We start from the raw sequence: 16527 nt of genomic DNA, 5'->3' as shown, positions 1-16527 counted from the left end.
GTGTGTGTGTGTGTGTGTGTGTGTGTGTGTGTGTGTGTGTGTGTGTGTGTGTGTGTGTGTGTGTGTGTGTGTGTGTGTGTGTGTGTGTGTGTGTGTGTGTGTGTGTGTGTGTGTGTGTGTGTGTCTCTCTGTTCAGACCGAGCGAACAGCATCAGTACCTTGGACTCTCTGGACTTCGCCCGCTACTCGGATGATGGGAACCGGGAAACGGACGAGAGAGTGGCAGGTAAGATGAAACGCACCTGTCGTGACAGAGCCATCGACTGCAGCCCTCCCACTCCTCTCTAAGGAACTACAACAGAGAGGAGGTTGGGATTGGGAACATAGCAGGCAGGAACATCAATGCTACCATACACTGACCTGAAAATGCATGTTCTGTTTTTACTAAAGAGCTGGAAAATTACTCAATTATTACTATGGGAATATGGAGCTATTTAACACGTATTTTAACAAATGAATAGCAGTTGCAGTACTTTTTTAATAGTTATAGCTGTTACTTGAGCATTTCTAGGGATAAAAAGCTGTCTGATCAGCCCTAACTGTGATGACAGTTGACACAATAGATGGACTGAACCGTCCGGGATGTTCTGTATTATTATTGTTGTACATTTGACAGTGGAAGGTACTCGGGTTCATTGTAATGTAGACTAGACTTACTATTAAATGTTATGTGTGTCTTGTATCGTATTCCAGTTCCAACAAGCCAGAGGATTTTGGATTGGGTGTTGTGGAGGAGACTGGTCTCCTGAAAGGAGGCAGTATGTGTGTTATTTTTGGTACGGGGCCTTGTACCAAGGCTGTTAGAATTCACACTTCTCCTCCTACCCCCGAGGTTTGGGCGTGAGTCGTGACACACAGCACACAGTTCATTATCACTGTAAAGATAGATAACAGCCAGTGAGCTGTCTGACACCGATGCCATCGCTCCTTCTGTGAAGATTGTGGACATCAGCGATTCCCAACTGCGTATGGGTATCGCAAGTTGTCCCCCAAACAATTGCCAACCACTAAAATGTTAATGATAATATGCCATTAATATATGTTAAAAAACGAATAATAATAATATTAAACAAATGACATGACGTTTTTTTTCTTTAAAACTTTGAAATGTGTTTTCATTTTGATACTAATAAATAGGAACTTAAAGAATACTTTTATTGATTGATCATTCATTTAAAATAAACATGAAAATGCACGCGGCTTAGCAAGCTGCTGTGTTAAGCGGTCAGTTGGGTGGGTGTTAAGTGGTCAGATTGTGTTAGAGCGCCCACTTGTTGAGACACTGCATGATGGCAATAAAGGCCTTTACCTATGGTGTGGTTTGTTTGATTAAATCCAGCTGGTTCACTGATTCACTGTCCTGTTGATATAAAGACTGACACTATGCTGTAAGCATGACACTTACAATATCGTTTGAGACTGTATGAAGGTGCGTTCCCACCGCAAGACAAAATAATTGTTCGAGCGGTGCAATACATTCAAAGTCAAGGCAAAGACCTGTTGCAACGTTGCATGGAGCGGCCCGCACGAGGCGAATGGGGAGACGCAAATGAAGTGTTCCGTCACCTCGGTATCGTAGCTACAGATTGAAAATCCCAAGTGAGGCGACGTTCGCTTCACGTTTACCAACGCTGACCAAACGCTACCAAAGTGAAGCGATTCAAGCGACTAGAAAGACATTTTATCTTGCGGTGGGAACGCCCCTTCAGATTACATTTGTATTGCATCGTCAGAAGGGATTATTGAAGCATATTCATGTGAATATATATATATTTTAAATTGATCACTGTTTAATAATATTCAGGTTTATTTACGACTGAATGAATGCACAAGTAAGGCCACAATAACCATGCAGCAGAGACATGGTGATACCACAAACACATCTCTAAGCAGACATTCTGCATTATTCTTTCTAAAGGATTTATAAACTGTCTCCCCTCCCCTGATTTGGCATCTTCACCCCCCCCGCCCCCCTCCCCTCCCCCTCTAAGGATGGGACGATATGAAAAGTTCATGTCACGTTTAATGTGGCCAAAATAATTGTGATTAACGGAATTATTAACGCGATAATCAAAATATGCTTGAAGCTCTTAAAATGGTACTTTTTTTTTTACCTCTTGAACCCCAGCATCCCTATTCCGGGGGGGGGGGGGAACGTTCTGCAAAAAAACGCGTAGCTTGTATTGTTTTACTAATTGTATAGAGGGTTTAACTTTAAGTGGTACCGGATATATGCAGCTTAGAAAAGCGAATGGATCACAGTGTATGACAGAGGACAATTTCATGATAAATTTCAATCTCTGCGATTATGATTATTGTTTGTCTTTTAATCACTAAACGATATTTAGAATTATCGTCCCATCCTTACTCCCCTCCCCGTCCTTGCCCTCCCTCTCCCTCCCCCCTCCCTCTCCCCCATCTTGCCAAGATGTCCTCCCCTGGCTGTCTGACTCTGGGTTTTTTCTGGCTTTCCTCTGACGTTGATCAAACACCAGTGACCAACACTGGACAAGTCACTCCATCCAGACTATAGCTACTTCATTTTGTTTTTATTTCATTTATTTCTCAATCCCCTTCAGTTGTCCTGTTCTTGTTTGATCTTGATTTATTTAACTTTTGTCCCCCCATTTTCTTGCGGTTGCATCCTGTGCTCTCTTGATCTGAACGGAGGTTTTTAATAAGAAAGTAAAGCATGTTGATCCCACATTAAAGTAATGCAATTTGTGTTATATGGTTATAATCCATAGAATTGCGTACCCCACCACATTTGCATTTCGCTGTTTGTACCTGTATAAGTGTAGCGAGTAGCGACACATAAACCTTGATTCATTCTTTTGTTTCTATATGTTAAATCCATAATTAACACACTCCTGAAATGTCAGTCGGGACCCATGAACTCTTGACCCAGTAACAGTATAAGACATAGTTGGACCAGGTCTCGTGCTAGATCTTAAAGACCAGGTCACATGCTAAATATCAAAGACCCAGGAGGTCACATGGTAGATCTTCAGCGCACAGCTATGCAGCATTTTCTTCATTTTCCCCCCTTTTTGTTTTTGAAAGCTCATGGCTTCTTCTTAGCGTGTGTTATGTTTTAATTTATTTTCTCTCGACGTGTTAATTACACACGCGGGAGATCTTGTGTGGTGCCCCCCCCCCCCTTCTACTTAGTGTTACTGTATGTTATGTACAGCCTGATAGCCTGTAAATGTATTTTTCATACATTTAACTGTGATCTAATCACAATGATTCTCGTAATTACGGTATATTATCTCATATGTCGCCGTGAACTTGTCTTCCAATGTCATGCAGTAAGGCTTAAGAAAAATGTGTTTCTAATAATAATAATAATACTAATGTGGTGTAAATGATGATACAGATATTTTGATGTTTATCTTTTAAGATTGAGAGCTTGATATTTCATTATATTGATGTTTATCTAAAAGTAAAGATTTTGTAGTCATGTTGCCTTTCAAACATTTTGGCCTAAAGCATGGAAGCACAAGGCTGTCCTTTTGAGTGGCTTGGATCCAAATTATTTATCATTCATAGTCAAGTGAACAGAGCCAAGGATTTTTTTTTGTATCTTGGGAGACAAAAATCCATTGTCAGACAGCTGGTAGATTATCAGATCAATAGTGTGACTACTTTTTTACTGTCCTCAGATCCTTTGCGTGTCAGTGCACTGATGGATGGATGGATTCATTCACTTTTGTCTCCTTTGTCCTAAATCAGTCACATCAGTGTTCTTACTGAGAGGGAACTGTGGGCAGGAAACCCTTCTGACATGTTTTAAAGGGGAATTTGTTTGTTGTTTACGACTGGGCTCTATTTTTAGCACATCCGAGCCATGATGTGTGAGTGTGTGTAATTCGGTCCATTCGGTCGCCTCTGGACATTCTGTGTCCAGATCGATTCGGTAATTATACCGGGTTATACATTTAATAAATAGTTTGAATTCTAAAAACAGGGCCCACGTTTAAAAGAAATAACCCCTTTAATGCATTACACACACTTATCAGAAGGACTTGTCATCCAGGCAGCTATACCATGATCCTCTGCTGCATGCGTTTCTTACACCCATACTGTAGTTTGCATGCCTCCTTTTATTTTGTTTTGTGGTTTTTGTTTTGTTTTTGGACCCAGTTTCTTATGATCTCTTCTATTTGTGTGTGTTTTGTTTTCCATCTTTTTGTTTTCGCCCACCCCACCCCTCCCTCCTTCCTGCGTGTGTTTTTTGTGTGTTTTGTCACTTCCTATTCTGTCCAGTGCTGGAGTTTGAGCTACGGAAAGCAAAGGAGACCATTCAGGCTCTGCGCGCCAACTTGACTCAGGCAGCAGGTGTGGCCAACTTTTCACTTTCTTCTCCACCTCAAAGCGCTCTTTTGTTACATCCTTCTTTTTATTTTTTATTATTTTATTTTTTTACAAGAACACACACATGGATTATAGTTCTCAGTCGCCACGACTGAGATCTACTGTAGCATTTTAGACTGATGCTAGGTTCTTGTTTTACATGTGATCCTAGTTTACTGAGGCACACTGTTCCAATAGAATGGATCAAAGAGTGTTTATTAGATGGTGTTTTTCATAAAAGAAAAGGTTGAAGCCTCAATCTGCGATTTCTTCAAGTGTTTTGTCTGTATGAGGAACGTAGGTTTAGAATGATAATACCTAAACATCATGATTATACATATTCTGCTGATTGTTTTAGGTTACAGAACTCTATTGTCTGAGGGGAACTCCTTTCAAGCTGTTTCACAAATCACAGATTACAACTTGGCCTGACAGTTTTGAGATTTTATTTTGCTTTATCCCATGCACACAAGTCTACAAGAAAGAAGGACACCATTCTCCTAAACTCACCTGAATGTATTTGCCCCCCTTTTAATCTAGAGAGCGATTCACTGGAGAGGAAGAACTTCAAATCCAGTCCTGAGACTCAGGTATTGGAGGAACGTAGAAAATGAATCTAGACATCCAAATTATATATAGTATTTTTATTTGTAGTAGGGCAACTTTATTTTCGGTATAAAGTTATTATTATTTCTATTTTTTTTAAACTTGTTTTGGAAAAGGTCCCGCACAGCACACTGTCAAGGACTTGCATAAAACGTTATTTTACCAAACAACGTTTTGGTCCTCAGACCTTCATCGAAGGTCCAAAGCGTTTTTTTTTGTAAGTACTAGACGGTGTGCGGGACCTTTTTCATTGTTGCATTTGGACCTTCCTTTTGTCCTACACACCTGCTGTCAACCTCTTTGGTGTGCATCACAATGTCGAAAAAAGCATTTTGGGGATTTTTTTCCCTTCAAAAATCGATATTTTAAAAATTACTGTTTTGTAGCGAAACAGACCATCAGTAGTATAAGCCTTCACATGCTCTCTCTCTCTCTCTCTCTCTCTCTCTCTCTCTCTCTCTCTCTCTCTCTCTCTCTCTCTCTCTGTACATCAGGAGAATATCCGCCCGTTGGAGAAAAGAGCCTTAAACTTCCTTGTGAATGAATATTTATTAAAGAGTGAATGCAAACTCTCCGCCATTACCTTCTCAGATGAAAATGATGACCAGGTAAAGTTTGTTTTCCCCATGCTGCTTGCAAAAAAATAAAATAAAGAATCCTTCATGTTCTAAAGTAGTTTAACCTCCTTCTCATTACTTATCACAGTCCACTAATTGAAGTTGCAGTTTAAGAAGAAATTGGCTTCGGCTGTCGCTATCATTTTAGACATTTTAGCTGACGATTAATTTAGATTTCTTTGGCTATTCAAAAATAGCAGATATACAAGCTCATAGTGCAGCACCGAGTGCCGCGCTATGAGCTTGTAGATTGCTATTTTTTTTTAATTGTGAAAAAATATTTTTAATATTTTTTTCAAAAAACTGTTAGGATTTAGAAAACATTTTTAAGAATCACCTCAGGTCTTAATGGGTTAATGATTTCAATTTGTTTTGGCGTAAATACAAATGACACTTCTGTTTTTTAGGTTTTGCATAATTTGCACAGGGCAGATATGAAAAATTAACTACACAAAGCCTATTACTGAAATATACAAAATGACTGACAATGATTTGTACAAATAATTAAAATATAGAATATACTTTGGCCATAACAGGCCAAATATGTAATAATTGTATAATTTCAATATTTTTCTAAAATAGTGATCTAGAAGCTCACAAAAAAATACATGAAACATTGTTTGTCCTAAATGCCTAGGGACACCAGGTTGGAAGTTGTTAATAGCGTGGACAATAGCGTTTTTTTGTAGGACAATTTCATTAAATTATGTGGATTAATTCTTACTATAATGTAGTGCTTGTCTTTGTTTTACATGACTTTGAGCTATGGGATGAGTGTCTTTGTGTTATATGACTTTGAGCTATGGGACGAGTGTCTTTGTTTTATAGGACTTTGAGCTATGGGACGAGTGTCTTTGTTTTATAGGACTTTGAGCTATGGGATGATGATTGTCTGTGTCTTCCAGGACTTTGAGCTATGGGATGACGTGGGCCTCAACATCCCCAAGCCCCCTGACCTGCTACAGCTCTACAGGAGCTGTGGCTCCGCCCTCCCGTCGCCACGGGATACGGTGGACGTGGCAGTGGGGATGGATTCAAGTGAGCTTCCAGGGAACTACATTTCCCATGATCCCCCAAAGAAGCCCGATCTCTCACTACAGGTATGTGTGTGTGTGTGTGTGAGAGAGAGAGAGAGAGCGGCTGCGACCACATAATAATGTTAAGTGGTCAGATGGGTGGGCCACGTGCATTTTCAGAGCATGTTTATTTTAATGATCAATCAATCGATGGTCTTCCATAGTATACTTTAATTTCCTATCTATTGGTATAACAATGAAAACACTTTAAAGCAAGCAAATACCATGTAAACATGAATTATTTTAATATTAGTATTGTATTATCATTAGAATCTTAGTGTTCTGACAATCATTTGGGGGCCCACTTGCAGTGTCCTCATGTCCCACAGCTGTGCTCCGGCCCACAGGTTGAGAATCACTGTGCTATACTATAGATGCAATGAAACCCCTAGTGAGTTCTGTTAACCTAATGTTGAGTTGTGTACTCTTGCGTTCCTCAGCAGCAGACAGAGGTAGTGGAGGAGCTGGAGTACCAGATCAGTCTGCTGAACAACGAGAAGAACAGCCTGGCCCAGCAGCTCAAGAAACTACAGAGGTGTGTGTGTGTGTGTGTGTGTGTGCGTGCGTGCGTGTGTGTGTGTTCGTCATCGATGAATCTAGTGTTGCAGCTATTGATTATAATGTTGTGTTGCCAAAAAGCAAAACCAGCCCCATGACATTTTAGTTTTCACATTTATGGTTTGTGACAAAAAGTGACTGCAGGGTATTTTGCGGATAACTTTAAAGGACAACTTAGTTTTTTTACAACCAAGGTTTATGTTTTAGATTGTAATTAAAGTAAATAAAAGATGAGTGTTAAAACATTTTTTTTTACTGCTTTCTATAGTTTTTAGCAATTTTCGCGATCTTTTTTTACAGTGGGCGGGGGCATTCTGTCCGGTGGCTAAATATGTATTTTTTTACATAATAACCCAGCGTTTTCTTTATTATTATTTACAGTAGCTCTTCTAGCCCCCAATAACTCACATCTGGCCATCAAAGACCACGGGACCTTTTTTATTGTGTAAAAAAGTCATATTTAGCCACCGGACAGAATGCCCCCACCCACTGAAAAAAATATTGCGAAAATTGCTAAAACTATAGAAAGCAGTAAATGAAAAAAAAAATGACACTCATCTTTTATTTAAGATCCACATGGGTGTTAGTCTATGCAAAAATGCATTTAAAAATTAGTGCCCTGACATGGTAACGAAGTTCATGGTTCACCTTACGGCTAACCGCCTAACTGCTGTAAACAACAGTGTGGCAGTGTGTGTGTGTGTGTGTGTTGACTTTGTGAAGCCTTCTATCCTAACATGTTTTCCTTTTCTAAGTGAGATTGAGAGCCTGAAGAGGAGTGTATCGTCATCCACCGCCGTCGCCTTGACCCCACCCCACTCTGATGTATGTATGCCTGACAGTATTGATTCTCTGCTTAGAAAATATGTTTTCAATTCATAGAATAATCAAAGAGCACATTTCTTTTTTCAATAACCAGTCACGTAGAAATGTATTCAGTCATTGTCCGTTACTTTGTATTAATGTGTATTTCCCTGGTGCAATTGGTCTCATATTTCATTCTAACTAACCAGTGTTAAAATGATCTTAAAATAAATAATAAACTTGCTGAAACATGCAGTCACTCTGTATGTTACAGACACCTTTGTCTCAAGCACTTTGCTACTTTCAGAGCTGTCATTTCAGAAATTCCTTTTGAATTGAATCTTCCATATTTTATAACCAGTGTCCAATAAAATGAAAAAAGTATCAACTAGTTCAGCATATTTGTCTCTGGTGAAGTTTATAATGCATTTCCAACTAATTAATGGTGGTGCAGTATGTTGTGATCCTTTTTTATATTGTCCTCAACCTCATACGTCCAAAACTGTTGCTTTTCAGGATTCAAATTCAAAAATAGAAAAAGTAACAGATGTTTTTGATGCTATTGTGTGATGCTGTGGTGTGATCAAGTAGGGCGTTAATTTATGGAAAAACACAAAAAAGTTAAAATATGGAGATAAGAGGTTTCTGCCGGACAGCGACAATATCTTATAATTTCTCCTTTGACATGTATGTGTCTTTTGACCCTTTCAAACGGCAGCCCCCGACAGACAACGGCCAGTACCTGGACATACGGGGGGTGTCGGAACCTGAGAACAACTCAGAACCCCCCTTCAGCCAGAACACCACACACCCCCAGTCCCAGTCCCAGTCCCAGTCCCAGTCCCAGTCCCAGTCCCAGTCCCACGGCAAGCTGAAGAGCAGGCCTCCTGTCAAGTTTGATCAACCCAACAGGTGAGTGCACTTCAGGAACCACCCCGGGCCTAAATGGATTCATACCAGATGAATGCATGTGTTTCTTTGTTTCTTTTCAACAGTGGTGGACAGTTACTTGAGTACTGTACAGTGGTGGACAGTAACAAAGTACAGTTTATTTTTATTTTTATTGCATCTGTACTTTAACTTGAGTATTAGTTTTTCTGACTTTCAATCAACTTGCGGGTTAATTTGGTTCCATTTGTACACTCTCAGAGTTATTGGGATCTGGACTGACTAATGCATACAAAACTTGGCGGTGATTAAATTGAAACAGTTTAAGAACCACCTGGTGCTTGAGCTCTGAGCTTATGGCATGCTCTGGTTTGAGCTTAAAACTATTTAATGACATAAACACTGTGGGGAGCTTTAAATGGAGAGCACAGACACTATACATCACATATCGCTGCATAAAAGTGCCTGTCATTCCTGTGAATCACCACTAGATGGAGTCAGTTGCCTTTTAAAATTCTTGAGCCCTGGAGAACTGTGTTTACATTTTAGTGGTCCTGCTCTAGATTCTCACAGGATTCATCAGTTCTATGACATGTGAGGCATAATGAACAGCAAGGCAGTCTATTATTCTTTAAGATGTTTTTGGGGGCTTTTCTGCCTGTATTTGGAGAGAGACGAGGAGTGACACGCAGCAAAGGTCGGGAATTGAACCTGCGACTCACTGTCAGGCTGCATTAGAGCCTATATGTGGTATGCATGTTAACTTATTGACAATAAACCACGGCAGGGTGATGCATAACCCCAAGGTGATGCACAACCCCAAAGCAGCCTCCTGAGTTAGCTTGATGTACAGCTACACTCCCTGGTCATGATGCTAGTATGTCACATGATGCACAAGTACACCCCCTGGACATGATGTTAGAATGTCACATGATGTACTACTAGCCAAGACGGAAATAGCAAGACATGCCATCTCCGGTTTACTTCCCGTATCTGTGTGAAGTGGGCGGACGCCTTTTTAGGAGACGTGAAGTAGGTTAGAGTCTATTAATTCCTTTTTTTATTTTTTATCCCGCGATTTTGTAACCCTTATTTTTCAACCGGTGGCAATTTTCTAAGTGATCCTGGGCGCTACACTCCCCTCACCAGCCTAGGGAGGCCAGGGTCGAGCTCATGCCTCCTTCAATGCATGAGAGCCAACCGACCTTCTTGTCACCTGACAGGGGAGAGTTTCCCTGGTTGGACGTAGCGCGTGGAAGGAACGCGTTATTCCAACCAGTTCCTTTCTCCTCCATCAGGCGCCCGGCTGTCATGGGGGAGGCGGTATAGCGACCAGGATTACTACATGTTTTTGTGAGGTTATTAACTACCCTGAGAGACACGGGGAGAACATGCAAACTCCACACAAAGTAGGCCCTTTCGCCAACCCCACCTGAGTCTATTAATTCCAATGGAAGAGTTGAACGTGAACACAGCTTCTGAACCATTCTTTAGCTCCATGGCCATTGAACTAAATATTGGACCCAATCACCACAAGCCACACAATATTCCGAACATTTTGACGCTAAAATGGCTTTTTTCACAGAGAGACCAATCGGGAGAAAATCTACTTTATTATCGACCTTTCTCTGCAGCACACTCTTGCGGGATCCAGCACCAGTAAACATAGGACGATCCCGCCTCTTGCAAGAGGCGGGATTTGCCACCAGACAGGGGCGCCCACTTAGGGGACCATTTGCAGGATTTGTGTACCATGTCGCCTCTAGTGGCTCCAATTTGGATGGTGTGTCTTCATAAATTAACCATCTTTGACATGACGTTAGTATGTCACATGATGTACTACTAGTACTTCCCCTGGCTATGACACTAGTATGTCACATGATGCACAAGCACAGCCCCTGGACAGGTCACATGGTGTACTAGTTAGTACTTCCCCTGGACATGATGCTAGTATGTCACAGGGACTTGCCCCCAATGAGTGCCAAGGAGGTAGTCATGGGCACTCTTTGGTAAGACCGGGCCAGGGATTGCATAAATTAAGCATGAATTGGAAAGACCGTGGCCAGGGATTGCATAAATTAAGCATAAATGAAGTTATTACAACGTAAATTAAGCAGTAGAACCATGTGGAGAAAAATCACACTTGCAGGAAGGGTTGAGATCGGGAGCCGGAGGAACCGAATCCAACCTTGAGGAACCGGAATCGATTCGATCACATTTGAAGCCGTTTCTGGAACCGTTTTTTTTCTCATGCTGATACTGTAGGTGGACTTCACGTCTGCTCTACAATTACAATACCAGAGGTTCTCAAACCTTTTTCTATTTATTTCAATGACCACCATAACTCTTGAGAGTGTACAAAGTAATGGAACCAAATGGACCCGTAACTCTTAGAGTTACAGACCTATAACGGTCCGTTTGGAAGCCCTTCAAGTAACCGAGAGGGTCCCTGGATAAATTGTATGCGATACTGTATGTGTGATTTGAATTTGTGTTTATCAAATATATTTAAATATAGGAATCTTTAAAGGGAACCGTTAAGGAATGGGACCGTTAAAATCCCAATATAAAGGATCCCAGCCCTTGCTGTGTGAAAAGGAGTTAGTGACAGACAGACGGTGTCGTGACTGGTTGTGTGACCCTGTTGTTGTTTTGTGGTGTGACCAGGAAGCTGTCCCCGGCCTTCCAACAGGCTCTGCTGTCCTTCTGCAGAATGTCCTCTGACAGCCGGCTGGGAGCTGAGGTCAGTGACACACACACACACACACACACACACACACACACACACACACACACACACACACACACACACACACTCACACACACACACACACACACACACACACACACACACACACACTCACACTCACACTCACACTCACTCACATCGTTGCAGAAACCTCTTATCTCCTATTTTAAATCGTAAATGAATGCCCTACTTCAGGGGTCTTCAACAGGGGGTCCGGGACCCCTAGGCCGGGGGTCCTCAGAGTTACTACAGGGGGTCCGCCAAATCTTTGTGTGAGAGCATTTTTCTTTTTACCTTAAAGGACAACTTTGTTTTTTCACAACCATGGTTTATATTTTAGCTTGTAATTAAAGTAAATAAAAGATCAGTGGTTTTTTTTTTTCCATTTACTGCTTTCTATAGTTTTTGCAATTTTCGCGATTTTCTTTCTACAGTGGGCGGGGGCATTCTGTCCGTTGGCTAAATATGTATTTCTTTACACAATAACTCTGCGTTTTCTTTATTATTAATTACAGTAGCTTCTTCAAGCCCCCAATAACTCACATCTGGCTATCAAAGACCATGGGACACATGGGATTGTGTAAAAGACATATTTAGCCACCGGACAGAATGCCCCGCCCACTGTAAAAAATATCGCTAAAATTGCTAAAATTATAGAAAGCAGTAAATAAATAAAAAACAACACTCATCTTTTATTTACTTTAATTACAAGCTAAAATATAAACCTTGGTTGAGAAAAAACAAAGTTGTCCTTTAACCACTTGAACCCTAGCATCCCTTTTCTGAGGAGAACTTAAGCCAAAAATAGCCGATCTACAAGCTCACAACGCCTCGCAGCGTGAGGCTTTGTGAGCTTGTACATAGAGGTGCTTGTACATAGAGGTGTAAAGGGAAAAAAGAGCAGATCAAGTAAACAAAAAAAGTATAATCTGAAACACAATTTTATACAATATAGAGGGGGTACCTGCTTCATCTCTCTCTCAGCTGGGGGGTCCTTGGCCTGAAAACGTTGAAGACCCCTGCCCAACTTGATCATATTATTTATTTTTGAATTTGAATTAAGTTTTGGACATGTGAGGTTTCCCTCCGAGAGAGAAGATATACACGTTGGGAAAACTGAGACGTGTGAACGCACATAATAAACATACACACCACTGCATAACTGTTTACGCCATGTGATGTACACTTTCTGCTCCTTTAAATGTGTGGTATTGCTTTTATATACCAGCTCAGTGGCCTTGTGGTTAGGGTGTCCGCCCTGAGACTGGGAGGTCGGGGTTTGACCCCCGTCCGGGTCAGACCAATGACTATAAAATTGTGAGCTTGTAGATATGTAAATTTGTTCTTTTTGAAAAATCTGTGAACCGTGAACGTGGTTAAAGGGGTAGTTCACCCAAAAAATGACTTATTTTCCATTTGATTCCCGTCTCCTACCGGCTAATGTATCCGGTAGGAGACACAAAGTAGATTATTTATGTCTGCTACCGGATACACCCCCGGTCATCAAATTATTGGCTTAGGAATGCCACAAAAACAAAAATAAATCCATGAATTCAAGGCTTCATGGGGTGTGAAATTGATAGAAAATAAGTCATTTTTCGGGTGAACTCCTCCTTTAAGTATGTGTGTACGTTTTATAAATATTGAAGAACCAATAAAAAAGTATTAACAAGAGCTTGTGACTACTTTGGAAACACAGGCTCTTTTTTTCTTAACAGTTTTTGGACATGCAAGGTTTCCTGTAACGATGTGTGTAATCTCTCCTCCAGGTGTCGCGTATAGCGGACAGCGAGGAGAGTGTCATGTTGATGCTGGGACGCTGTCTCCCTCACATCGTCCCCAACGTCCTCCTCGCCAAACGAGAGGTAAACCCATCCTCTTCCTCTTCCTCTTCCTCTTCCTCTTCCTCTTCCTCTCCTCTCCTCTCCTCTCCCAATGTCCTCCTCGACAAAGCAAGAGGTAAACCCACCCACCCTAACCCTCCTCCTCTCTGCCATCTCTCCTCCTCTCTCCTCACCCTGTCCCATCATCATCCTCATCATCATCATCACAAGCTTCTTCTTGCTTCTGTCATTATAGATGCACACGCTAAGCGTTGGCACTTACCTATTTCCCATCCAAATCAAGTCATTGTCAGGTCATTTGTGTTCAGTTTCTATATTGGTCTGTGTCTGTGATCAACAGCCTCCCACTTTTGTAAGAGCTTGTATAGTAATAATAATAAATCCCAATACATGTCCCCGTCCGACGTCCAAACTTTTCTTGGGAAAGGGAGGTGACATAAAACCAGTGTTGCCAGATTCTGTGAGAGAAACAAGCAGCCAGGTCTAGGGAAACCGGCCCAAAAGAAGTGACTATTGGCCACACGAGTACTTTAACACATACATCAGCTACAGTATTTGAAAATAGCCGATCGATCTACAAGCTCACAACGCGTCGCGATGCGACGCGTTGTGAGCTTGTAGATCGGCTATTTTCAAATAAAATCTTGCGGGGGAAATTGTAATAAGCAGATCTGGCAACCCTGGACATAACCACACATTGACGTCATTCAGAATAGTGTTGGGGGGGAAAAAACGTTTCACATTTCAGTGAACGAACGAATTTTGTTACCGGCAATGATCTGTTCAAATGATTTGTTCAGTATAGCGCTATTGTCCAGTGAAAGACAACTCAACCGCACCGATGTCTGTCTGTCTGTCGTAGGAACAGCCCGCCCTCCCGTCCTGTGTACGGGGGGGGAGGGGACGGGGGGGCATGATTGAAAGCGTGAACGTAACGTTTCAGGAAGTGAACTAGTTCGTTCCTGTTTCACGCCAATGAACTAGTTCTTTTGAACGAGTTCATGATCATGAACGACCCATCACTAATTCAGAACTTCTGATGGCCGGTCTCAGAAGAACTTTTTTTCTCTGAACTCATGCGCCCCCAGATGAACTATAGCTCAGAAAGCCTGTCCCAAATCGGAAGATTTTCCGACGTTGGAAGGAGCACGTATTGGCCTTAATTACTCTTCTTATGATTTTATTAATACTTTCTGCTGCTAATGCCATGTCACCAGACCAGTGTTGTACAGACATGGGACGCGTGTATCTATAGTCTTTTCGACAGCCCCTTGTTTTCTTTGTTTGTTTTTCTTCGCCAGTCATCTCTCCTCCTCCTCCCCCTCTTCTCCTGTTTATTGTGTTCCACTCTTTTCACTTTTCTTTCTGTCCTGACGCTCTCACTGGGTTTTCACGGCGTGGCACCACAGGGGTCAGCCGTCTAGGACACCCTTTTAATTCTTAATCAAAATGGGGGGGGTCTGATGAATATCAAACTGGGGGGTCCCCCCAGTTTGATATTCATCAGACCCCCCCCATTTTGATAACAATCTTTAACTCTGGGATTCCAATCGGCACCGTAAAGTCGTTATAGTTATTTTTCAGTGTACAAATGGAACCAAACGGACCCATATTTTCAGTTAATTCCCAGCTTAAATCAATACAGACAGAGGCTTGCATTTGATCAGAGATGCTCCAAAGTGTGTTCCTCGTTGTGTTTGCTGTCATCCGTATGACTTTTAAGAACTTAGGACACTGGATGCCACGCCGTCATTAGACCCTGTCTTGTTGTTTTTGTTTTTTCTCCTGTCTGTCTCATTGTGTGGCTCTGGTGCATGCCTCTCTGCTCCGTTAGAGAATGGTTGCACACCTGTGTCAGGTGAGTCTCTCACGCTCTCTCTCATCTGCATGTGTTCTGTTCACCCTAACCCACAAAACACACAGGCCCCCCCCTCTCCTACTACTGGTTATGACTGTTATTATATCATATTATATATTACATTATATTTATATTTATATTATATTGTGGGTGCAAACTTTACAGTTACTTTTCAGGAAATGGAAGGGAAAAAAATTGATCCTCTGTTGCAATGGATCCAATGTAGTCATTATTTACTCACAATCTCTTGTTAATAGTGGTTAAATGTGTATAATACCCACAGCAGACTATAACCACTGTCACTTCCCAAAACAGTTTCCAAAATAGTGGAAAATAGCCGATCTACAAGCTGACAAGACGTCGCATCGCGATGCGTTGTGAGCTTGTACATGGGCTGTTTTTTTGGCTACTTTTTGCACGCCATTCTTGTAAGACGAAGTGGGGCATTAATATACGAGAAAAAAAAACACTAAAAGGCTGCCCGATGGCGATAATTTTACATCGTAGTATTTCAGAAACTGTGAAATTACACACATGCACAGTCAAGGCCTGCAGTATGCAGGAGCCTGTACTGTGCAGTGTGGTTTATTTTAACCCATTCAATCCGTGAACGCTATGAGCTTGTAGATCTGCTATTTTAGAAAGATCATTTCTAACTCAAATCTTTGCTTTTGGAGGAACCTGGAACTAAATATTTTACAAATGTTCGCTTGATTTGCACATATTTTCACGATTTTTCCAAAAAATAGCAGATCTACAAGCTCATAGCGGGTGAGTGGGTTAATCTCAACCTGTGCGTTCTCTCACCCTGTCCTGTCCTTATATGGTAGCTTCTCCATTCTGTTCTGCTCCTCCTCTCATTGGCTGTCTTTCCTATCATTTGTATCTAATTGGTTGAGTGAGTTTAATTGAAGATGAGTCCAGTGCAGTGATCGGTCTAAAGGTCTTTACACACAGGGAGTGTGATGAATAAACCAGTGCTTCTCAAACATCGCAACGCATGGTGGGCTTGTAGATCAGCTATTTTCAAATCACTGATGTACATAGGGGTTAAAGTGGTTAAACTGATTGTGATGCTGTATTATTATGGGGGCCCCCTGGAACCCCCTCAAAAGGACCCCTGGGGGTCCCGAAACCCCACTTTGAGAACCACTGGAATAAACGACACGAA

At 41.5% G+C, this 16527-nt stretch overlaps 1 protein-coding gene across 7 annotated transcripts in view; it reads left to right on the top strand.

The window, feature by feature from the left end:
* relch (RAB11 binding and LisH domain, coiled-coil and HEAT repeat containing) overlaps positions 1-16527 on the top strand; it is a 100033-nt gene that overhangs the window by 14540 nt on the left and 68966 nt on the right. For 3 of the 7 annotated variants that reach the window (XR_014600085.1, XM_084048350.1, XM_084048349.1), the window contains exons 2-12: positions 137-226; positions 4270-4341; positions 4897-4946; positions 5457-5570; positions 6485-6679; positions 7096-7190; positions 7969-8038; positions 8736-8929; positions 11573-11648; positions 13424-13519; positions 15333-15356. Coding sequence is in view for 6 of the 7 variants with exons in the window: in XM_084048350.1 (XP_083904476.1) it covers positions 137-226; positions 4270-4341; positions 4897-4946; positions 5457-5570; positions 6485-6679; positions 7096-7190; positions 7969-8038; positions 8736-8929; positions 11573-11648; positions 13424-13519; positions 15333-15356 (1076 nt within the window). In the remaining variant the exon portion in view is untranslated. The remainder of the gene's footprint in view (positions 1-136; positions 227-4269; positions 4342-4896; positions 4947-5456; positions 5571-6484; positions 6680-7095; positions 7191-7968; positions 8039-8735; positions 8930-11572; positions 11649-13423; positions 13520-15332; positions 15357-16527) is intronic. The other 4 variants (XM_084048353.1, XM_084048352.1, XM_084048351.1 and 1 more) reach the window with 3 other exon arrangements.

The sequence above is a fragment of the Gymnoscopelus microlampas genome (assembly GCF_963454915.1).
Source record: "Gymnoscopelus microlampas genome assembly, chromosome: 22".
Taxonomy (NCBI): Eukaryota; Metazoa; Chordata; class Actinopteri; order Myctophiformes; family Myctophidae; genus Gymnoscopelus; species Gymnoscopelus microlampas.
This window is presented reverse-complemented; position numbering and strand designations above follow the sequence as displayed.